Source organism: Mesoplodon bidens, assembly GCF_964165515.1.
Source record: "Mesoplodon bidens genome assembly, chromosome: 4".
Taxonomy (NCBI): domain Eukaryota; kingdom Metazoa; phylum Chordata; class Mammalia; order Artiodactyla; family Ziphiidae; genus Mesoplodon; species Mesoplodon bidens.
This window is the reverse complement of record NC_138160.1, coordinates 79,463,239-79,489,048: the sequence shown is the minus strand read 5'-3', so window position 1 is coordinate 79,489,048 and position 25,810 is coordinate 79,463,239. Positions and strand designations below refer to the sequence as shown.

General features: G+C 40.6%; 1 protein-coding gene across 8 annotated transcripts in view; it reads right to left on the bottom strand.

The window, feature by feature from the left end:
- Positions 1-25,810, bottom strand: part of CAST (calpastatin) — a 123,256-nt gene that overhangs the window by 80,296 nt on the left and 17,150 nt on the right. For 4 of the 8 annotated variants that reach the window (XM_081231845.1, XM_081231841.1, XM_081231843.1 and 1 more), the window contains exon 3: positions 8,298-8,369. The exons of 2 other annotated variants lie outside the window; for them this stretch is intronic. In XM_081231845.1, the coding sequence (XP_081087971.1) occupies positions 8,298-8,369 (72 nt within the window). Of the gene's footprint in view, positions 1-1,901; positions 1,995-8,297; positions 8,370-25,810 lie in introns of those variants that run through there. 2 more of the 8 variants (XM_081231847.1, XM_081231848.1) reach the window with 2 other exon arrangements.

The following is a 25,810-nucleotide window of genomic DNA, read 5'->3' as shown; positions in this document are numbered from 1 at the left end:
GAGAAACACTGGGTAGCTGACATTTTTAAGTTAAAAGCTATTCACAGAGAAAAAAATAAAACACAATTGTTTTTGAAGACCCATTGTACTTTCCCAGTATGCAGATTATTAATTCAATATATCAAAAACTATAGGATAAAATATGTTCCTCTTATGAGGCCAGGCACATTGATGCTAAAACACATATTCCAGATTCATATAGTCTTCAAAATGAGGGCACTCTGAGGTATAATGAAAGAAAAGATACAAAGACATCTATGTATACAGGAGAACATAGGCTGTGGGCTTTTTATTTAAACAGGACTGAACAATTAGATGGTTCATATTTTGGGAAAAGTAAATAGTCCTACCTAAGAAGTGGTGATGCATTAAAGATATAATTGTTATTATAAACAATGAATAGGAACACAAATATTTGACTGATTTTTAAAAGTTAGTTCAAATTAATTCCACATATTTTCTTAATTTTGTTTGTTTCGCTCTTTCAAACTGCTATTTTACATGATACCTTTTAAATTTTCATTATGAGAGAAGAATTATACTCAGCCAATTCATGGAACCATCAAGAAACTGAACGTACCACTAATACTGTACTATAATCAACTCCTCTCTGCAGTGGGAATCCTCTCTCAAAGCATGTGAACTGAACCAAAACCAACATTTATACTTGAATGCACTGCTTCATAAACACTGTCATGCGGTCTGTGAAGCTCACTTTTTTATAATAGTCACCAAGGGTCCTTGCTGCATGCACCAGGATTCCTGCTCCATCCTTACTGCTATTGGCCACCTACCCCTTCTCCATCAGTCAGCAGATGCAGCCTTTGATAGCTCGGCATGATTTTGCTAAACGTCACTACTTTGTTTTAATCTTATACTGTCTCCTAGAAGCCAGGCAGCATTCCCAGCGACAAATATCCTTTAGATACTGAAAAATCAGTGTGCAAAAGTTAAATTCAGTGCCCACAAACAAAATGTCAGGAAGAGGCACTCTTTAAGTTACTCATTAGAAAATAAACTTTACCCTTTTGAACAGTAGATGCCACTCCTTATTGACCTTCGCTGCAATGCAGAGGTTTTCTCTCTAGAAAACATCTCATATATCAGGAACTTTCCAGAGCTGCTGATTAAGCATTTCCCTTCCTCTGATGTAGGTATAGGTGGGTTCCTAGAGGGCTCATCAGAGGCCCCAAGGTCCAGCCCTTTAAGGAAGCTTCTTAAACTCTGCCTCGTTTTCTCAAGCTGTAAAATGGGTATAAAGAACTTGCCTCTTACCCGTTTATAACTGAGGAATGCTAGGACCCTAACAATACATAAAAGATCGTCAAATCTCCATGAAAACATTTCCATTCTTGAAAGACAGGTACAAAGTACTCCTCAGAGATGTCATCCGACCACAGTCTCATAGAACCAAAACATGTCACATTTGCCACACCACACCCAGCATGTATCAGGTAAACAGAGAGGTTTTACACAGTGAGGGGCATTCTTTAAAACGGAGGTCATCACAGTGGAGGGGGCAGGGCTACGGGAGAAGATCGGGTCTAACCCTAGAGATTAAAGTGCCAAACCAAATCAACAGAGCTCCTGCTTTTCTTCTTTCAGCACTTTCTCCGGATCACACAAACTCCTGGTTTTGTAACCCTACCGTGTGCGATCACCAGACACATTCCCAGCCCAGAAGCCAGTAACAGTGGCGCCGACAGGGAGGAGGGGTTGACTAGTAACACAAGTGAACTTAGAACCCGTTTGGAAGGAAATGGATCCTCAAGGGCAAGAGACGGGTGAGAGCGTACGTCCAAGTCTGGGAGCCGTGGCAGGGTCCGAGCCTGGGACGCGCAGGGCCGGCGCGAAGGCAGCGCGGGCTGCCCGCCTGGGAAACAGCCGAAATCAGTACTCACTCCGCGTCCGGCTTCCGGGCCCAGAGACTTCAGCCGGGTTTGGGGGATGTTTGCATTACCGGTTGGGCTTGGCCCTCTCGGTTTCCGTTTGGAGCCTCAGCCCAGCCTGCAGAGAGGGAGGCGGCGGGGCGGCCCCAGGACGCGACGCTGGCCGCTCCCCGCCCCCTCCGCCCGCCCCCAGAGCGGTTCCCGGAGGGAGGTGCTCGCTGCCGCCGACTCATCGCGGGGCTGGCATCCCGGAGGCTGGCAGACTAAACAGCGCGGCCTGTGATGCAGGCCACCGGCCGATGGCAGAGGTCTGCCACTCCTAGGATGTCGCCAAAGGCCCAAAGTGGGCTCTTTGCAAACACACGCCCCCAAATATTACTTTTGAAGCTATAAAGTAAGTTAACAATTCACATTGTATAACGGATTTCTTTTAAAGAGCAGTTGAACAGAACTCGAATTCTTCTGAATTACTGGACGTGATACATTATGACTAAACATTTCAAAATAACTAAGAAGGGATTTTAAGCCACGGAATAAACTAAGAATTCATGAATTCATACTGCTATAAGTAAATAAATGAATGAATAAGTATATAGGGGAGAAGGAAATGTTCTCCCTTATAGAAGAATGCCAACTAATAAATCTAAGTGATGGGGTTGGAGAGAAGAGTTCTAAAATTTAAAGGAAATATGGGAAGCCAACTTCTCCCAAAGCCGTAAAGCAATCACAGTGAAGACTCTGGACAGTGAGGTTGGGGTATGAGTGGAGGAGGCTGCGGTGGCGGGAGGCTGAGGACCCGAGGCCTCAGGCCTATAGTTAGAGACAGCTGAGCAGCCAGTCCTTCAGCCTCCAAGCCAGAGGTGACGGCATTCCGAAGGCGGAGAGCTCAGCGGCACAGCGCGCAGCGGCACACCCGCCTGCGCCCGGCAGTCAAAGTACGTGGGGTCGCCCTGACTTCTCCTGCTAGGTGTTCCTCACAACCACCTTGTCTATTATCAGTGTTCCTTTACTTCTGTTAAATAAAGGTGGCGAAGTAAGAGCCCTTCCAACTCTAATATTTTATTATAATTCCCTGAGAAGACCCTGTCCTCATAATTCTTTTTTTTTAACATCTTTATTGGAGTATAATTGCTTGACAACGTTGTGTTAGTTTCTGCTGTATAACAAAGTGAATCAGCTATATGTATACATATATCCTCATATCTCTTCCCTCTTGCGTCTCCCTGCCACCCTCCGTATCCCACCCCTCTAGGTGAACACAAAGCACCAAGCAGATCTCCCAGTGCTATGCAGCTGCTTCCCACTAGCTATCTATTTTACATTTGGTAGTGTATATATGTCCATGCCACTATCTCACTTCATCCCAGCTTACCCTTCCCCCTCCCCGTGTCCTCAAGTCCATTCTCTACGTCTGCGTCTTTTTTTCTTTTCTTTTTTTTTTTTTTTCCGGTACACGGGCCTCTCACTGTTGTGGCCCCTCCCATTGCGGGGCACAGGCTCCAGACACGCAGGCTCAGCGGCCATGGCTCGCGGGCCCAGCCGCTCCGCGGCATGCGGGATCCCCCCCGACCGGGGCACGAACCCGTGTCCCCTGCATCGGCAGGCGGACTCTCAACCACTGTGCCACCAGGGAAGCCCTACGTCTGCGTCTTTATTCCCGTCCTGCCCCTAGGTTCATCAGAACCTTTTTTTTTTTTTTTTAGATTCCATATATATGTGTTAGCATACAGTATTTATCTTTCTCCTTCTGGCTTACTTCACTCTGTATGACAGACTCTAGGTCCATCCAGCTCACTACAAATAACTCAATTTCGTTTCTTTTTATGGCCGAGTAATATTCCATTGCATATATGTGCCACATCTTCTTTATCCATTCATCTGTTGATGGACACTTAGGTTGCTTCCATGTCCTGGCTATTGTAAACAGTGCTGCAATGATCATTGTGGTACATGACTCTTTTTGAGTTACGGTTTTCTCAGGGTATATGCCCAGTAGTGGGGTTGCTGGGTCGTATGGTAGTTCTATTTTTAGTTTTGTAAGGAACCTCCATACTGTTCTCCACAGTGGCTGTATCAATTTACATTCCCACCAACAGAGCAAGAGGGTTCCCTTTTCTCCACACACCCTCTCCAGCATTTATTGTTTGTAGATTTTCATAATTCTTCTTGATGAAAATTCAGCTTAAAATTCCTTTTTTGTTTACTGTCAGTATTTTCTCTGCTTTTTTGTTTCTCAAATAAACCTCAGCTCATCTAGGTTTTCCTGAGACAAAAGACAACTAGGATGACTTATTTGGGCCACTCCCCAAGAGGGATGAGCCCTGGGTCCCAGAGCCCCACCCCATATGTTAGGCAGCATATCTCCCTCAATGAGGGTGAGTATGTCTGAGCTCCTCAAGAGTACAGGTTAGTAATTACATGGTTATGAAGTAAAGTTTCCAAAGATTCTTGTCCTGCAGGACAGGTAGAAAGGGGCTCCCTTCCCTGGAGATGAAGAGGGATGTATCACTCCCAGATGTGCCGTGTCTATCCCAGTCCCTGAGGCTCATCCTTTCCCCCAGTGGGGCCTCCACATCACCTGCATCTGAAAAACTGGAGGGTATTTATTAAATAGAGAAAATCCTGGACTTACCCCCTCCCAGTGAATCAGATTCTTGCGGCTTGGAACCTGAGGGTCTGCATTTTAACCAGATATTCTAATCGATGTTTAGGTAATCTAAGGTACAGGTGGTCTAAATTACCCACACTCAGCACAATTCAGCATCCTTGCTGCTCAAAGTGTGGTCGCCAGACCAGCAGCAGCAGCAACTGGGAACTTGTTAGAAAAGCAGAAAGAATCTCAGCTTCGCCCCAGACTTCCTGAGTCAGAATCTTCATTTTACTAAACACCTCACTGATTCAGTATGTACATTAAAATATGAGAATTACTGCTCTGATCTTGTTTCCCAAACCTTGGTTATTTGTGTACTACCTACTTAATATTTTTTAACCTGCCACAGCTACATGTTCTTAATATTTTAAAAATAGATTTACTTTTTAACCATTAATCTAGCCTTGTCTTAAGCAAAACCATGCATGGGATCACGAGTTTGAAGTGCTGGTTTACTTCTCCTAGCACGTTAAAATACATGCCGAACTTTTGAAATAGAAACGCTTGCCTGCTTAGCAAACAGTCCTCAAACACACCACATGTGGTCCAGCGGTTCTGTGGGTAAGGCTGACACTGAATGGTGGAATACCCTCCACAATATGCAGAGTTTATTCAGCCCCTTAGTCATATTATGGATGAGAAAAGTAAAGGCCTGGGAGGAGGGCTGTGCCGCCAAAGTTAACACAGCTAGTTATGGCAGAACCAGGGCCAAAACCACAGAAGCACTTCTCTGGTGGGTGCTTATTCCTGTGCAGATTTTCTCCTCTCTAACTGGGAGAAAAGCTGTTTGTACCCTCTTCTGTTTAAAAGGCCTAATGTTGCTAAACAACCTATAATCAGTGATTTTCCTCCAGTTCAATTAGGTAATTCTCCTGTTTTCCTTTCTGTAGTGGATAGCTGGCAGCTGACAATACACTTGAAAAATCCTCACTACTCATGGATCATTTCCCACCTAATCAATAAGCACCTTCCCGAAGAAGAACCAGAGCATTCTCAACCCCAGATTCCCCGTGCAGCAGAGCTGAGGCATGGGACTTGCACTGGCCAATCAGCCGTGCCTCACAAGAGTGAGATTGAAAATAAGCCTGTGTGGAGGCGCCACCCACCGGTAGATCTGTGTTATGATAAGGCCTTTCAGCATTTGAGGTTGGCAGTGCCAGAGTTCCTGGCCTCCAGTCCTAAATGTGATAGGTGCTGAGCTGCGGTGGCAGCAAGGAGAAGCTCCCATGGTGTGTCCGGGCATTGTTCCTGGCTGTGAAACTACATTCCTTCTGCTGGAGCCTTCTGGATTTCTCTAGGAGCTACCTGCCATCCCTTAAGGAATTCCTTTTTAGCTTGAACTAGTCAGAGTAAATTCCAATTGGAACTGATAACTTTAACCAGTATTTCTTCTTAATAGCTGTGCTCTCCTGTAGAGACATTCCTGATGCAAGTTCAACCTCGCTTTTCTCACCTGAATAAGTTGGTGGTTACGACAGAAGTTGCCTGAGAACTCTTCCAGTAACACAGTTGCCTGACTGTGGATCGCAACTATTTTCTTATTTAATAAGGGTCTAATTTCTATAGCCTCATTAGTCCTCATTATTAATTTATCAAAAATTTAATTTTAAGCACTAAACATCTTATAATAATTATTTTGAGTTATTCAATAGAAATATCTATGCCACTTAAGTGCTCTGGATCCTCCAAGCCCAGGACTGCATGGCAGAAGTGGTATTATTTGTACACATAATTACTGATTTTGTAAGAACTCTCATAAAACAGTTCTGCAATACATGGTAACCATTCTATCATTAAATACTGAATCTTTAATACAGACTATGATTTTCTTAATAATTGTAAAATTGTCACTTTAACTTTCGAGTTGAATGTGTCCAGAATCAAGAAAACCAGGCCTAATTCTCACTGCCAATTGTATTTACTATTTTGTCATGTCATGTGTTGGGAGAATATTATTTGCCTGTGTGTGTTATGATAATTAACTGTGTAATAAAATGCTTCAAGGGATCACAAATGCTATTACTCCCAGCTTTTCTGAATGATGCATGGGGATGATCATTTTTAGGTGATGATGATACCAAGCCCTTTCAATCTGGCATCAAAAGACAAAATAAGAAAGCATATGTATTTTTTCTTCTAATACTCTGTAAGAGTTAAAGATACAGAAAGGAAGGAATGAAGAATTAAATCCTGGAAAAACTAATATTCAGGAAACTGGTGAAGGAAATTGAGTCAGGAAACCACAATGAAAAAGAATAATCGAGAGAAGAATGGAGATAGGAGAAGGCAGTGTCAGAAGCCAAGGAGAGATAGGAGAAGGCAGCGTCAGAAGCCAAGGAAAGAATTACAAGTTTGCCAGTAAACTAAAACAATAACTATGTGGCTAAATGTGTCCGCCTCCCAGTTACACTCCCTCCCACAGCTTCCTGAGACCTAGCAGGGTTTGGGGAGGATGGCCAAATGCTTTGTAAGCATTGCGCCTTGAAATGATTGGATGATACTCCTGTGTGGAAAAATGATGGAAAAGGGACTGCTTCTTACCATGAAATTCAAGGAAAAAACAAAAACTAAATGCGATTTTCCACAAGGTACCGACCCTCTAGGAGTTTAGGTAGTGATAATTCTAGAAACCATTTACAAATGATTCACTAAACCTCATGAGGTTGGGGTTTTGCTAATGAGGCTTCTCATTTTTAGAGGCATAATTTAAGCATAAGTTAAATAAAGGTCCTAATACTGTAAAAGATAGGAAGTATCCAGAAAATCTTTTTTAGTTGGAGACCTCCAAACAATAGAATATGAGGACTACCAAGGGCAACTGCAGCAGAGATACACTTGCCCAGCCTCTTCTCATTTCTCAGCTGAGTTTTACTTTGGGTACATTTTAGGGGCCAGGAGAGCAGCTGAGACTCCAGAAGGCACTAAAATACGAACTCTTCACCAAGCAAGTAACATCCATGAGAAAGTCCACAGCCCTCCATAGGAGAGCTACCAGTTTTAAAGGAAAAATGCTTATTTGCAATAGTTGTATAGGCAATCCTGAAATAGGTTGAGGTTTTTGATAATCTTGGACACACTGCAAGATCACAAGCTGAAATGGGAGGAACAAAACTATTTTATATATTGAAAACTACTAGTTAAATAGTAGTTACATCTTATCTTGAAAGATGAAATTTCAGTGATTTTTATAAGGTGCAAAGCTTTGTAGTGTCATATTACCAAAGAAGGCTCAATCAGAGTTTATAAGGTCCAGGACCTTGCGTGAACTGGAAACCTGGCTTTGAACCCTACCTCCATCTTACTGGCTTTGTGATCTTGTCGAGGTTACTTAACCTCTCTGAGCCCAGGTTTCCTCAGGTATAAAGGAATTATAAGGTTGTGACGGGATTACCTAAGATAATTATATAGCACACTTAGCAGAGAGCCTGGTGTGGTTAATACTCATGAAGAAAACTTGGTGTATGCAGAAGTCAAACATTATTTATAAATATTTGTGGTAATAATGAATATTTTTGGACACATTATTATATGCCAGTAAGAATAATAACATAAATGGCTTTGCGAGCTTTTAAATCATTCAAATCATTAGTAAGAAATTACATGTCTCCTGCCTCACACTATCCCCACCAGCACAGAAATGGTACTTTGTTCAAAAACTTTCAGTGATATATGGACACTGTTTACCTTCCCTACAAGTCCCACCCACTAATGGTACACCTGTAGAGTAGGGGTCTTTTCTTGCTCAGGAAATGACTGACCTTGGTGACTGGAGCTGTTCCACCAGCCTGAGTTCTGGAGGGTTGACTGCTCCCGGGTTTTGTCGCTTTTTTCTGAAAATAGGAAATATTAGTTTCTATAGGAGAAGACATCTTCACAATCTGGTCAAGTGTAAATTTTCCTATCAATACAAATATCTTTTCAAGCAAAATTCAGTCTAATATACTAAGTACACAAAAAAAGAACATGTTTTTATTTTTTCATGTCTTCACCAGAAGACTATATAAATATTAAAAACAAAGAGTATTGTACATTGAATAGTCCCCAGTTGTTCAATATTCAGTGGTTTGGAGCACTTCAGAAATCCTCGCATGGGAGTTGTCATTTTCCACCACAATGCACTCCCAGAACATCATCACTCACCGTGAGAAAGTACGTGCTTTCTCTCTTACCCTGAGTGCTACGGAGAGCAGATGTTAGTACAGCCTCCACAGAGGGTGACTTAGCAGCAAGTATCAAAGATGGCAATACATCTAAGAATTTATCTTAGGGAAATAATGTAACAAGAGAAAAAGCCTTTTTTCTTCAAATATATTCATCACAGTATTCTAACATCAAAAAGCTAAAAACAATATAGCTAATAATGAACGTTTATTGAGTTCTTACCATGTGTCTTACCGTGTGTTTAATTATTCTACTAGAATAATAAAATTATAGGTAATAATAGAATAATAATGCTCTAATAATAGAGTATAGTACAGCACTATTGTCAGTGCTCTGTTTAAGTACCATGTGTTACAACTTATTTAATCTTCAAATTACCCAAAATAAAGCTGTTATGCCAATTTTCTGGGTAAGGAGATGGAGGAATGGGATGAGTACACAACTTGGCCATGGTCACAGCTAGTCAAAAGTAGCATGTCTGTTTCAGACCCTATTCTCTTACCTACCTATACTGCCTTCCACATAAGGGGTTATGTTATGAACAGTTACAGGATGAAATATCATATGGTTATTTAATGATCAGGTTTAGAAAAACATTCCATTAAATGAAAGTATATTATTAATATTTCACATAAAGAAAAGTCACATAAAATAACATGAATGGTATGGTCTCAAGTTCATACGAAGTTATTTTCTGATAGTGGGGTTAAGAGTGCTTCATTGTGCTTTTTTTTTTTTTTTTTTTTTGCGGTATGCGGGCCTCTCACTGTTGTGGCCTCTCGCGTTGCGGAGCACAGGCTCTGGACATGCAGGCCCAGTGGCCATGGCCCACGGAGCCAGCTGCTCCGTGGCATGTGGGATCTTCCCAGACTGGGGCACGAACCCGCATCCCCCGCATCGGCAGGCGGACTCCCAACCACTGCACCACCAGGGAAGCCCTAAATTCAATATTTTTAAACTCAACTGAGGATATCTCAGATTTCCTGTGGGTATGACCTATTGAAGTTTGCCTTGCCCTCTGAGCTGCCTGAATTACTTAGTCTACAAAGGACCAATTTAGTTTAGCTGAAACAAGAGTAGAATTTGTAAAAATGATCCTCTATTATGTAATATTTACAAAGGCCTTAATAATGTCAGGCACTTAAAACACAACACAAAAGCTTAGAAATGCACATGCATACCAGAGCACAGACACCTTATTCTCAGATTAGTAACCATACAGATTGTTTTGGCTGATATATGACGTGGTTCTCTCTTCAACTGTGTTTGACTTCATGCATCCCTCTATTTATTGGACAGACATTCATTGAACCCTGGCCAGGAGCCTTGTCCTATTCTAGGCAGTGGGGATATAATGAGCAATTAAACAAACAAACAAAAAAAGGTCTTACTCTCATAGTGCTTACATTCCAGTAGGAGGACTCAGACTCTAAGTAAGTCAACAAAAACCAAGATGATTTCAGAGAGTGATGAGTGCTATAAAGTCAATAAAACAGGGTCATGTAACAGAGAGTGGCTGGCTGAGGGTTCCTTCAGACAGGATAGACAAAGACATTTGACTGAGACCTGACTATAAATAAACCAATCATGTAAGTATGGCATGGGGGAAGGAAGGCATTCTAGGTGGATAGAGTAGCACATGCAAAGGCCCTGAGGTGGGATGGGATGGGTTTGGCAAGTTGGAGGAACAGAAGTATGTTCCTGCAGCTGAAGCAAGGTGGGCACAGGCATACATGGTATGAGATGATACAGGATGCTGGATCAAGATATTTGGTCTGAAGTGATGTGGGTTCATTATGGCCCCGCAGTTGGGTGTGTTTGGGATCATCAGTTTCTTCCAGGCCTTGGCTTGCTTCCTGGCCTTCCCTGAGTACCATCTAGTCCTTGTGAGTCCTCCTTTGCCTCCATGTGAAAAGTTCTCAAAATCCTTTGGCTTCACATCACCTTGTACTTAGTTTTGCAGTGTCTTCCTCACCCTCACTCCCGCTCACCCTCACCATCAGCATCGGTCCTTAGAAATCCCACTCTGACCTGGACACATTTCTCACCCAGCTAGGTCTGCATACTCACAACTGTGATAGGGCTGGATCTACCCTCAGATAGAACAGAATTCATTTACTCAAAGTAAGTGAAAACTCAAAACAAGCTCACTCATATACGATTCTGCATTTGTCTTAACACACAGGTATGCTGTGGTCTCTAAAAGATTAAGATGCTAAATGAGAACACCAATCCTAGGATAATTCAAATTTTGAGTTAAACTATTTTACTTCATTTCCATAAACCCATAGACTAAAGGTTACTGAGCAGATTTTCCCTTGCCATTCAATCACATTCCCTCTAATATTTATGAGCGCTTCTTTGTTTAACTTAAGCTTTATAGAAAAGAAATGGTCAGGAACAGCTTGCCCTCATCCCTCTATATCAGGTCGCAGGCCTGGCTGAGTCATTCATTCCTTGCAGGACAGCCTGTCACAGGGCCTCAGTCCTGATGATTGACAGGGGCAGCAATGTAATTGTCCACACCAGATTTACCTCTACTGGACTCTAACCCCAGGACATCAAGTCCGGTCCATTTACAGAGAACTTGTGTGATTTCTCCTGCTCAGGTGCAGACTCCTGAGTATACACAGGTCCTATTCCCATGGACTATGAATCCACACCTTCTACTGGAAGCAGCCTCCCCCATCTCAAAAGAGGTTCAGAGTCTGCCAGCCAAAAGACCGGTAAAACAGGCACCTCTGCTTGCACAGACAAGATCGATAAAGAACGCACAGATTAGATCCATCCTATATGCTGCTGTAGGAAGACATGACGGGAATTAATGGCATGCCTTTCTTGTATGTTTGTTGTGGTTCATAATAAAAGGTTTTATTGAATGAATCAGAACTCAAGTCTTAAAAACTGTTTTCAAGTAACGATGAAATTCCAAGAGCCAGGCAGAGCTGTGTCGTTATCTCCTAAAATCTCAGGAAAGGCCCCTTAAGTGAGGCCTCATGTCATCCTGAGACCTAGTAACTCTGTAAAGAAAAGTGCCGAATTCTCTAGAATAATGGTCCTACTTTTTGACACGTGTGGCAGGAATCCTGGCTGCACCAAATGCCAGCTGTGAGACCTCAGGCAAGTTTATGAGCATTTCTAAACACTAATTTTCTCACCTGAAAAATGAGAATAACCCTACTTGTACCTCAGAGAGAGACTGAGAGGATTAAATGAGATGAGGTATGGCCTGAAGTCTGTGGCCCACATGTTGGAAAACCCCGCTCTGAAGAGAGAGGCCCAAGGCCTTGAACAGGTAGCAATGGGACAGACTCCAGGGCAACCCCAGTGCATCTAATTTCAACTCATGAGGGGTCTTAGTGGCTGTTGAGAATTTTCTATGAGCTTTTGTTATTTATATAATAGAAAAATAATTGTTTCTTCATTGGATAGAAAGTGATTTTTCTTTAAGACTAGCCATGATTCTATTAATGGATGCAGTTACTTGGAAACAGTTTGATCCTTTTGAGGTTTGCTTTTAAGCGCTGCTAGGGTGGACAAGAGCAGCCTTCAGATAGAAGTAATTTGTTTTCAATACAGCAATGATACCCTTCTGAGTACTCTACCCAGTGATTCCGACTGGTGAGAACATGTCCTGTTCCTGGCCTTGTGTGAGGTCTGGAGATTACATGAGAGTACAAATGCAATGCATCTAAGCCCACAGTCAGAGATACTATGATTACTCAGTAAATTCTAGCTAAGGGAAACCCGGGACCACTTCCAGGGTTGATGCTGAAAGGCCTACCTAATGAGTTAGGCCTACCAGAGCCAGATCAGCAGGTCCTGATATTCGTGTATCAGCTGTCAAAGATGACAGCCCCTCTGGACCTTGCTCTGATAGGTCTCATAGGTGTCGTCACTGTCACACAGTGTGTGAGTGTGGGTCTGTGTGTGTGGGGTGTGATTTAGGGTCAACAAGATCTGCAGGAATAGACATGACCTCAATATGTTTCCTGAGAGTGGCAAGGACCCTTCTGAGGTACTACAGGGTGTCAGGACAGGATATGGAACAGGTGATTTCAACAGCCTTGGTGGCACATTTAAATATTAGTAAAATATCTGGAGAACACTAAAACTCATTAGTAAATGAACAAAGAAGTCGGTGACTAGGGTTATAAATGAGAAAAATTTAACTCAACTCCATAGTAAAAGGAGGTACTTCAGTTTGTAAGCTGGGCCACAGCCTCCTTTCAAATACAGCTTTGTTTCCTTTTTACATTAATGATGTTCTTATGTAAGAAAATTTGGATTAAAAAGTAAGGAGTGTTTCTGCCTTAAATAACAAGAAAACCCTCGACAATTATATGCAACAGTAGTTTTCAGAGGCTGGACACCAGGCAGCAAGGACAGTATTCCCTGTGAGGGAAACAAACCAGGGGCGCCCTGTGATCGCCACAGCTTACTGCCTGCAGAGTTTCCAGCCGCCGGATCATGCAATGGCTGTAGGTCTCTCTGGGTTGAGGAGATGGAGCTGGGACTTTGAGGGTCAAGGGCGCTCGAGGGGCTCAAAGGGAGGGCACCAGAGAGGAGAGCTACAAAAGTGAGCTCCAGAAACCTGCATGTGCATGCCTGCGAGGAGAGCCTGAGTCTGGGGAAAGACCACCCATAAGGAGCAGAGACATAATCACAGGGGCTCCCAGGGACCAGGAATAGGACATGTTTCCAGCAGTCAGAATCACTGGGTAGAGAATGCAGAAGAAAAAGTAGGACTGGGATTTCCCTGGTGGTCCAGTGGTTAAGACTCCACGCTTCCACTGCAGGGGGCACAGGTTCAATTGAAGAAGAAGAAGAAAAAAAAAAACAAGAAAATGTAGGCCTCCTCTAAAGGTTGCTCTGTTCTAGCCAAACAAAGATTAAAAGCAAACCCCAAAGGATCAAAGTGTTTCCAGGTAACTTAACTGTGTCCCAGAACAAAGCTCAGGAAAACTTAAAGCAACAATAATAAAAAAACACTCAATGCAATATAAAATTCACATCTGTTTATCATCTAATCAAAAATTACAAGGCATGCATAGAAGCAGAAAAATACAACTTTGTTTTCTAAACACAGGAAAATTAATGTTCAAAAAGCAGAGTATCTTTTTTTTTTTTTTTTTTTTTTTTTGCGGTACGCAGGCCTCTTACTGTTGTGGCCTATCCCGTTGCGGAGCACAGGCTCCGGACGCGCAGGCCCAGCGGCCATGGCTCACGGGCCCAGCCGCTCCGCGGCACGTGGGATCTTCCCGGACCAGGGCTTGAACCCGTGTCCCCTGCATCGGCAGGCGGACTCTCAACCACTGCACCACCAGGGAAGCTCCAAAAAGCATAGTATCTTGATTGCTGGGCTGACTACGTGAATCTACACATGTAACAAAATGGCATAGAACTATATATACATGTACCAATGGCAGTTTCCTAGTTTTGCTATTGTACTATAGTTGCAGGAGATGTAACCAATGGGGAAGCTGGGTGAAGGATACACGGCACCAGCCATACTATCTTTGCAACTTTCTGGTAATCTATAATTATTTCAAAATAAAAAGTTTTTTAAAAGTATGTTCAGGAGAGACACAGCAAATTTTTTTTTTTTTTTTTTGCGGTACGCGGGCCTCTCACCGCTGTGGCCTCTCCCGTTGCGGAGCACAGGCTTCAGACGCGCAGGCCCAGCAGCCATGGCTCACAGGCCCAGCCGCTCCGCGGCATGTGGGATCTTCCCGGACCGGGGCACGAACCCATGTCCCCTGCATCGGCAGGCGGACTCTCAACCACTGCGCCACCAGGGAAGCCCATAGCAAATATTTTTTTAAAAACCACCCAAATCAAACTTCTAAAGATAAAAATGTCTGAGATAAAAAATACACTGGGATTAAGAACTGATGAGACATTGCAGAAGAAAAGATTAGTGAATTTGGAGATATAGCAATGGAAACTATCCAAAATGAAACAGAGAGTGAAGGCCTAGAGGACAGGGAACAAGAGCATCAGTGAGCTGTGGGGCAACTCCAAGCAGCCCATACATATACAACCGCAGCCTCCAAAGAAGAGAGAGATGAGGAGACAAAACAAAATGTTTGAAAAAATAATGGTCAAAACATTTCCAAAGTTGATGAAAACTATAAACTCACCAATCCAAGAAGCTCAACAAATACCTTTTAAGAGTGATAGGATCTGATTTTCCAGGCCACCTTGAAGCCTCTTATGGCTACTGTTCAGTTCATATAATTTTAGACAGCATTCAGTTTGGTTTCTAAGACAACAAATGTGGTTAATTGTTTATAAGGTCCTCTGGCTATGATTTTTGTTTTTATAACAGTTCAGGACATCAGAACACTCCTTGAATCATACATCATTATTACCCAGTGAATTCAGCAGGTCAAGGGCAGATACAAACTCCCTAAGTTTAAGAACAGGAGAGTATAATGACTTCGTTCCGTTCGTTAGATTTATAATACTATGAACTTAACTCTTTAAAACTGTTTTGCTAGGTCATCTGTTGTTGGCAGCATTTATATAAGAACAGTGGATTTGGAAAGATATATTTAGCTTTATCATAATAGATAAGTTACTATTTTAGAACTATATATATTTTCACATGTAGTACTCTTCTCCATATCCCCTGACACTCATGCACAATAAGATTAGGCATATTTGTGGTGGACATATTTTAGATAGCTTTTCCAGGTAAGTTTTTTAAAAGCAGTCTTGGAAAGGAATGCATTAACTAAATGGGCCAAAAAGTTCTTTTACTTTGATGAGAGCTAGGTCCTTCCTCAAAAAGTTTCTTATGCTCCAGTAAATTAAATGTAGAATATTCTCATTACTCTTGCTGCTAAGCAAGACATTAGCCATATAATGCAGAGTTATGCAGTGCCTTCATATCTAAAACTTTTATACTGCACTTTTTAAAGCTTTTATTTTGAGGAAGGGAAAGGGGCATTTGTCTGAATATGGATTCTAAGTTGTATATATTTCCTGTCATTCTAAAAAGTGACTTTGTGAAGCAAAATTTTGCTAAATGTTAAAACTTTGAAATTTAATATACCAGATAATTAAAATACTGTCCACTAACTAGTTCATAGACTTTAAAAGTAAAATACATCCAGCTGTTAAAACAATATGAAGAAAATTTCATTTTTGACTATTGCAATTACAAGAAAATGTTAAAATATTAAAATGAAAATAAAAGTAATACTTTCCAACCAAAAAAAAAAAAAAAAGTGAGGAGTTGGGTACGAAGAAAGGGTCAGGTTGGGTTCTAGATTCCCATCCCCCAAAGATTCCAGTGATAATGAAGTCAACCTGTGGGTGAGAGTTCTTCTGCCCCAGCTAAGACACAGTGCCTTTCCCTGCCACGAAGGTGTCAAAGAGTTCTTAAAGGTTCCAATCCAGTGATTCTCTTCTCCACCCCGAAGTGTGAGAAAGGGAACTGGTCCACATTTCCACCAAAGTAATAGCCCTCAAGAGAAAGCAGGCTAGGGATTCTCCAGTTTGCGATAATCCATTACCTAACAGATTAGATGTTATATTTGACAGAATCTGTGAGCACACAAATACACAAGAATGTTTTCATTAAATGAACATCGAAACCCTCAAGGGTTCAACTTGGTAGCTGACACATTCAAATAATTGCTCAAGCCATTTTTAAAATCCTGTTTGTTGAATGGTCTTCAGAAACTTCAACACATTATTTTTAGTTGATAGTTTTTTTCTTTCTTAGCATTTTCTAATCAGTGCATTTTTACATCAGTGGTGTCCTAGGCTTGGTGAAATGTAGTATTTTTCAGGATAAGAATTCTCATTAAAATATATGTTTTGACACATTTGTTGACAAATCAGTTCCATTAGTTAATAGTCACCCCCTAAAATGAAAAGAAATATTGTGTTTCCACATGAAAACACAAGCTTTATTGGAAAATAGTATCTAGGAAAAGACTGTCTTTCAAAGGGAGGTCAGATACCCCAACACTAGCAATTATAAGGCTGTGACTCTTATTCGCAAATGTTCGTTTACACCATGGTTGTAAGTAGTCTACAAACAAGTACAAGTTGCTATGACTACAGAAGGAAGTATAAATGGGTGCTACCCCCAATGCAATCTGGTAAATAGGATATGTTAGTCCCCTGGGAAACACCGATAAATAGGTCATAATCATGTCTTATTATTAACTCACAACCTAACATAGAAATTTACTCAGTGAATGAAACATCGCCTCCACAAAGCCCTTAATAACACACGTTATGGTGGCCAGCACTGAATTTTTTTTCCTGATTACTCAGTCCCATTCATCGTCTCCAAGTGGAAGTCCTTGAAGTGGTCTATCTCACGTCTTTCTAGTCTCGAGATGGCTGCATTGACTGGGAGTCAGGAAAACGCTATCTTTCTCCTGGCTCTACCTCTGCTGTGACTTAGCTTCCTTCCCTGCCTCATTCACTATCCTTAAGGAGGGAGCAGCTGTGCCTACACTTACATTTTAGATCCAAGGGAATGGGAATGATTTAACCTTGTTTTATGATCTTCCTGAGTAAAAAGAGGGTAAAACACAAGGAAGAAAGAAGGCAGTGAAAAGTTAGAGAAGTGAGTTACAAAAATTGACAACAGTGGTAAGAAAGTCTATGGAGTTAGCTTTAGGTAGAATTCTGAAAATAGATAATTTTATGAACAGTTTTGGATACTAGTTGAAAGTATAGACTCTGGAAAATATGTTCCATCCTGGCTCCACTATTATATAACTGTGTGACCCTGGACAGGTTATTTAATCAAGTTGTGCCTCAATTTCCTCATCAGGAGAATGGGGTGCTTGTAAGGGGTGTGTGTGTGTGTGTGTGTGTGTGTGTGTAATGCCTACATATGTGTTAGCTATCAATATCAAATGATCGATAGTTCTCTACTACCTTTATCAAATCTATAAAAGTAGTTCTTACATAATTCGTTTTCCCTCGTTTTAAACTACTTCTCACCAAAGTGTTAATAATTAATATATTATCCCTCCTAGGAACATCCACAATTTAAAAGAGGACCCAAGGGAAGGCAATGCTTAACTCAAAGTTTAAGGAAGTTGCTAATGGTGGAATTTCAGCCATCAACAACAAGGCAACTGGGAAAATATTAGATGATGCCTCCTGAATATATCTAATCGACAAGACTGCCCCCACCCCAGGGGTGGGGATGGTGTGTATCTCTAAACCTCTTTAAGTTGTATGTCAAATTTTTTTTTGCATTCTTGTATTCACGTATGTATGTCCTTTTCAGAGAAAAAGATCAGTTTTCATCGGATTTTGAAGGGACCATAAACTAAAAATAATTAATAATCCTTGGGGCTTCCCTGGTGGCGCAGTGGTTAAGAATCCACCTGCCAATGCAGGGGACATGGGTTCCAGCCCTGGTCCAGGAAGATTCCACATGTTGCGGAGCAACTAAGCCCGTGTGCCACAACTACTGAGTCTGCGCTCTAGAGCCCGCGAGCCACAACTACTGAGCCCGCGTGCCACAACTACTGAAGCCCGCGCGCCTAGAGCCCGTGCTCTGCAACGAGAAGCCACCACAATGAGAAGCCCGAGCACCACAAGGAAGAGTAGCCCCTGCTTGCTGAAACTATAGAAAGCCCGTGCACAGCAACAAAGACCCAACGCAGCCAAAAATAAATTAAAAAAAAAAATCCTTGCCCTCTAAGCTGCCTTAGTGCTTAAATCCTAATTCTCTGTCCATATCTAAGAGATACACTTCTAGTCAAACACATGCACATGCGCAAGCACACACATGGTGGCGGCAGCCGCCTTACTCTGGGAGGTTACAAAGGAAAAAGACTCACATGTAAAACACTTTCTCCCTTTAAGGTCTAAGCAGACGGATGCATAGATTTAGTTTTGATCATTGTTAAAACACTCTCTTCCATTATTCTTTTACTATCTATGCTGTTTATTATTTTCCCTCTGATTAAAAAAAAATACATTTAGAATAAAGAGAAAAGTAGTAAGAAGAACACGTAAATTACTCCAAATCTTACCAATCAAGACAACTACTTTCAGTTACTTTTCTATTTTATGCAAATACAAAAATATGCACAATCTGTTAAATACATGGAATTGTTGGTCTTTCATCATTTTTTTTACCTAACATCAACATGTTCCTCCATTGTTAAATGTTCTTCAAAGCATGGTGTTAAAGATGCCTTAGTCACTATGTTTGTGCTGTAACTTCACCAATTCATTATGGCTGTACATTTGTTTCTCCCCTAGTTTGTTATTATTATAAATAAAGCTATGGAGAATATCTTTGTACATAGTTATCGAGTACACCTCTGATTATGTACTTGAAACAAATTCCTAGAATTGGAATTTCTTGGTCAAAAAGATTTAATTTTTTTTCTTATTCATGACTCTCAGTCACTTATTTCTCATTTCTAAATACCATTTATGTCTTCATTAAAGGAAAAGTTTAATCATATTTTTAACATTTCTAATCTTATAATTTTTAGGTTTTCAAATATTTGAAGAAATTTATATAAAAGTCAAAATCAAGGCCCTTTCTTCTTAAAACACACACACACTCCTAACATATGCTCATTCAGAAAAACAAAGTCGGCAATGTATTATCACTGCTGAGACAAGAAATATTTTATTCCAGCTGAACACTGTACAAGAAATTTCCTCCTTTTAACCACTGGGTGTCCCCTGAACGGTATGTTTAAAGTAAGACAGCTATTACCAGATCTATATAACAAATAATTCAGCAACGTCTCATCGCATAGCTGGTAGTAAGAACCCTCATTATTTTTTAAACGCATTATTTAAAAATTTAGCCATTCAGCTTTCTACTCAGCTTTCACTTTTCAGTGAAATAGATGTATGGTTTCAGACTTTACTGAGTCTACTCAGTGTTTTAAGAAAGTAAGCAGAGAAAAAAGTAACAAAATTGTATTCAGAGAAGTAATTTTTATCCCAAGCACTAAGTGAAAGCAAAATTGGAATGTGAATATGAGATCACTTTAGCTCTCAGTTTCCTGTAAGAAAAGTGTTTTCTTTGAGACTGTATTTGCAGATTTCAGAGTGATATATTTCTGCAATGTACTAAAGTCCAAATATTCTGCACCTTGAGCTCAAATTAGACCACTTAGGAGTAAGAGGCTTGATCTGCAAAAGAAAGAGAACAGGGGTGCCAACCTTAATGTGAAAAACTAACCTGGAAGTCTACATTCCTAATGATTAAGATAAACATATGTTTATAATTCACTCCAGAGTTCTTTCCAAATAATGTCTTTCTTAGTTGATATTGTAATAAATGAATCCATTTACCTGTAAACATCTGGCAAACAATCCAAGAAATCTGTACCATGTGATGCCATCTTGGTCACACTTATCTCTTTTTGTGTAAATGAACACTGATTTCAACTTTTTTTTTTTTTTTTTGCTTTATCTGATGTTTGCTGTATAAATGCATGTACTTTGGAAGAGAAGAACAGTCATCTATGCAGAATCTCCACTTACTCAGCACCCACTTACTCAATCCACTTACTCAGTCATAACAGGAACAGCTCCCAAGGGAACCTACAACACCCCAGTCTCCAAACAAGAAACTTTCCTCAGCCCTCACAGTTCTAGATTAACAGGCTAGACCCTTCTTCCAGCCTCCCCACAGATGGCACTGCAACATCCAGGTTCCCCCACCCCTTTAGTTGCTTCTTCTTTCACTTGTCACTGGTTTCTCCTTCCTACATCCTCCACGCAGGCATTTATCAACGTTTGCTTTTAGTTTCTCTCTTCTCTCTCTACACTCTTTTCTTCGATAATTTCAACGAAGAATTTTGGCAGTGAGGGTTAGAAAGGAAGATGGAATGGGAGCTTGAGCAGTTTCAAAAGAAACACTTTTAAATAGTTTACGATGAGGAAGACTAAACCGATAAGTAGTCTAAAGAGGAGTCTATTTAAATAAAGAGTAAAACAAATGAGGGAAGAGTTGAAGGAACAAGGTCCTAGGAGAAGTGGGAAGAAATAGGTTTAGTACCAGCTCCCTGCAACCAAAGCCTCCCATGTGGTTCAATGATCCCTTGAAACTGCAGCACCCTTGATGTGCTTCAGAGCCACCCTGTCCCCAGGACACGGTAAAGCAGAGTTGGCTAAGGGATGGGGTTGGTAGGGGGCATTTTAAAAATAAAGGAAAAAGGAAATGAGAAGAGGAAAAAAGGAAGAAAAGTTCATGTGTGCCAGGAACTGTGTTATGCACTCTATGAGAATTATGTGTGTTACTCAAAATGCGCTCAGAAGACCACCATCCGAAGATATGAGTCACCTGAGGTGACTGGTAAAAATACTGATTCCCTGATCCCATCTTGGATCTGATAAATCAGAATGTTTGGAGATGGGGTCCAGGAGTCTGAAATTTTCATACTATCTCCAGGTGATTCTTAGGCATGTTAAAACTTGAGAATCACTGCATCATCTCACATAATGTCCTAGAAGATGAGGGATAGAGAGTTTTTAATAATTTTTATGACATTAAATCAGTGCTCTACACATTTACTAAGCATTCTGTCATAATGCTGATTGAAACAGAAAAGACTTTATGATGTTAACTTGCTGAGAGATTTTGACTTCACAAATGAACTGTTTTTGGAAGGCCATAACAAGCTATTATGTACATTTGGTATATGATAAAATATTATTGACTTTATGACAAGAATCATACATATTCAGTCCTTAGACGACACAGGTATCTTGCTATGGGCACAATTTCAGGTTATCATCCCTTTCATCCCTTTTGAATCAGTCATTCCTGTATCTTTTTTTTTTTCGGTACATGGGCCTCTCACTGTTGTGGCCTCTCCCGTTGCGGAGCACAGGCTCCGGACTCAGACTCAGCGGCCATGGCTCACGGGCCTAACCACTCCGCGGCATGTGGGATCTTCCCAGACCAGGGCTTGAACCCGTGTCCCCTGCATTGGCAGGCGGACTCTCAACCACTGCGCCACCAGGGAAACCCGCATTCCTGTATCTTTGAGAAGCTAATAAAGTCTAGAGATAAGACTGAAAAAATAAAAACTTTAAAACAGGATATTTCAGGACTCATATTTAATTGACTTGTCCATCAGGTTTCCAGGACTTATGATCTATTCTAAAGTCAATAAATTTAACTCCTATTCAATTCCTTTGATATTTTGTTAACTTTGATTCCAATTTCCTATGCTATAAGGTACACTCTTCAGAGACAATTTTGGTGGGACCTACGATCTTAGGCAATTAGGCTCATTACTCCAAAGTGTGAGAATGAAGGGTATTTTATTGCTGCATGATATAATGTTCATATATTTATGTTCTTTTATAGAGGCAAAATGCTTAACTATTTTTATTAGCCACTCCCTACTACTTCTATAACATTTTGTATATCACAAATTCTTAATTTAAAAGCACATTATTTTCATATTCTTTGTTAAAGAGGGACTGTACTTTCTAGCAATTGGCATATGTTTCTGGGTGTTACACAGAGTTGTTTTGTGGTATGCGGGCCTCTCACTGTTGTGGCCTCTCGCGTTGCGGAGCACAGGTTCCGGACGTGCAGGCTCAGCGGCCATGGCTCATGGGCCTAGCCGCTCCACGGCATGTGGGATCCTCCCATACACAGAGTTGTTTTGAAACAAAAGGACTACTAAGCTTAATGAACTACCAAACTTCCTTCCTTTTTTAATGGGAAAGGCTTGGCAATATGTAGTCAACAAAAGAACTTGAGTCCTGGTTAGAAATCAATAAGGGGCTCACTTTTATTGCTAAACAAAGTTCTCTTCATTGCCTAGTAATAGTAATAATAATAAGGCAACAACAATAATAATAGTAGTAATAATAATAACAATAATAGCAGCTCGCATCTATATGGCACTTCGTATGTCCCAGGCACTGTCCTGGACTCTTCATATGCTTGGTCTCATTGATCTTCACATTAACTTATGTAGAGGCTATTATTATCTCCATGTTACACAGGAGGAAGGTACCCTTAGTGAAGCAAAGTAATTGGCCCAAGAACACACAGCTAGGAAGTGGCAGAGCTGGGAGCAAGTCCATGCAGTGGGACTCTATAGAGTCTGCACTCAGCAACTACAATGTGCTGCCTCCATGGGAACCATGGACTGGGTGGCAGGCTAATTGGATTAGGAGTGTGGCTCTTTAAAGCTTCCACAGCACGTGAGAAAGAAGATGCTCTCACTATGGTCTCAGAATGGCAAAGAATTTTTCTCCTGAATTTTATAAACTTCCTGCATTTTTCTCAGAATTCAACCTGGATAAATAGGCTATGTGAATGTCTACATAATGTCTGGTATTTTAACTGTAGGTTTTGAACTTAAATTCATGGATTGCTCTCGTAGACCCATTTGGTAGGCTCCACCTAAGAAAATACTAAATTCTAAATTGTAAGAGTAAAAGAAAAAGAAACCGCATATGCACCAAAACAGGAAAAACAAGCTTTCTAAAAATAAATATAAGGCTTCCCCAGACATCTTCTCTATAGCACAAAAAGTCAGACGACCATGGAGCAACAGGTACTGAACTTCAAGGGAACAGAACTGCTACCCCAAAATGTACAATTTTGTACTAATTTCTTGTGTGAAGCCAGCAGAAAAACATGCTTAGGATCCACACAGACACAGAAAATCACCATCTGTGTTCCTTCGCAGAAAAAAATTTTCTTAAAAATATTCTAGTCAATGAATAAATAAATAAAAATTTAGAACTAAAAAATGGGGAAACTACAGTTGAAAAGGATTTTGGAACTTCCTTTAGTGAGTTTAGCCTTCCAGATCAGACACCCAGGGGATTCTGGATCTCTAGGTAAGCCAGGTGGGACTGCCCTTGGGGCACCTGTTCAGCTTTGCCTCCTTCTTGGCACTGGGACGTGAACTTGTCCAGCCACAATCAACTCCCCACAGTTAAAACGGACAAGAGATTGTAATAACCTATCACCCCTTAAAATAACATCTGCTGTGGCACTCTTCCAGAATTTGCTAAGGACGGCTATATCACTTGCTAGTGGGAACACGGGCCCAGCAAACTTCTTGAACAAAAAGCACAGCACAAAATAATGACCAGATTAAATGCTATATTAAATGCCAAGGTACTTAAATACAATTCTCTATGTATTTAAAGGTCACACACAATGATGACTCTTTTTGATTGGAAAAGATTTATCTATCACAAAGCACATTGTTTGTCATTTTTAGTCTAGGCCCTGTTAGGGATGTTCCTTTGTTATCTCAGCTTAAACATAATATATACACATAGAAAAAAGATGTAGGAAAATACTCAAAGATGGAAATAGGGGCCATCTCTTTAGGTACTAGAAGTCTAGATGGTAGTGTTTTTTCTTTAAAATTGTCAGTACTTTCTAAATTTTCTTCAATGGTTATGTTTTAGCTGTATGATCATTAAAAAGTTACTAAAAGCAGTATAGTATATATAGTAATTATAAATGCACAATATCATCACATTAATTTGAGAATACACAAAATTTCATAGCAGCAGTTATAATTTAAGTGGTAAAACTGGGTAATACTTTTGTTTTTTACAAGTACATATTACTTTTGTGATAAAAAAAGACTAATTTCATCAAGAGAAAAAATGTTAGAAAGAAATTTTAAAATGTTGGAGTCATTCAATACTTATTCATGCACTTTTGAAGGAGGAAAGTTAAACATTGAGGAAAAGAATGCCACCAATGCTATTATGGTAAAGAAAATTTATCAAATATCTTTTCCTTTAAGGCACAATTTCAACTCTATTATCTTATCACCAAAACTTGAAGCCAACATTAATGAATTAATCTAATCATGTTTTCTGAAGACATGACCAGCCTTTGGCTGTTTAAAACTTGTAACTTTTTTTATTTACAAAAAGGAAGGATCAAGTATGAAGACTATGTACCTAACTGCCATCTGATAAGTGACAATAAAATATTAACTGTACCCTTTTTAAAACTGGTGTCTTTGCATGGTGGCTTCAACTCTATTTCTTTATCCATAAAAATATATCCATTATGAAATTCGAAGTTCTTAAAACTGGCTCTGTGAAATCATGCCCATGATATGCTTTATTTTTTGTTTGTTTTTATTTGTTTTATTTTTAACTTTTTATTATGAAATAATTTTACATTTATAGAAGAGTTGCAAAGCTGGTACAGAGAGTTCCTGTATAGCCTTTATCCAGCATCCCCTAATATAAACGTCCCATCATATGCTTTAAATTCCATTCCTCAGGACTTCACTGAAATATATTGCTAAGATGCTTACACTCACCCAGTGTGGCCAGACGTGTCAGTCAAATACATTAAATAGATTTGATTGCAGGTTTGTGAAGGCTACTTTGTCCCACTGTATTTAAAGGTACTAATAAATGTTTTCATTTTTCTTTTCCTGCTCTCTAGTCATTTTGTCTTTGGCTTGTTAGTCCATGCAACTTTTGGTCCTACAATTCCTCTACATCTGAGAAGGACTTAACAAGTTCATAACGATTGTCATAAAAAACAAAAAAATAGGGCTTCCCTGGTGGCGCAGTGGTTGAGAGTCCACCTGCCGATGCAGGGGACACGGGTTCGTGCCCCGGTCTGGGAAGATCCCACATCCCGCGGAGCGGCTGGGCCCGTGAGCCATGGCCGCTGAGCCTGCGCATCCGGAGCCTGTGCTCCGCAACGGGAGAGGCCACAACAGTGAGAGGCTCGCGCACCGCAAAAAACAAACAAAAAAAAACATTCTCTTACTCAACTCCGTCCTCAAGCATTTATATTGCAAATGCAACATGACAAATGATATTTTAGTTGCCAGAGTCTATTAAAATTGCTGCAGACCTCCTAGGATCACTTAGTGGTTGTATAGGGGTCATACTCAAGACAAGTAAGAGCTATTTATGGTAGCAGGAGAAAAAGAGCTCTGAAATTCACACAGCTGCATTCATCCCCAGATATTTTTACATATGACAATATGAAAATGGTTCTTGCCTAACCCTAATCATTTTTACTCTGGGTTACATCTTCCTGAAGCCCTCCTCTGTACCTTTTTTCTTGCATCTCCAAATGAAATGCAGCAGAACAATAAAGGGAGAAGGAAAAAACACTGAG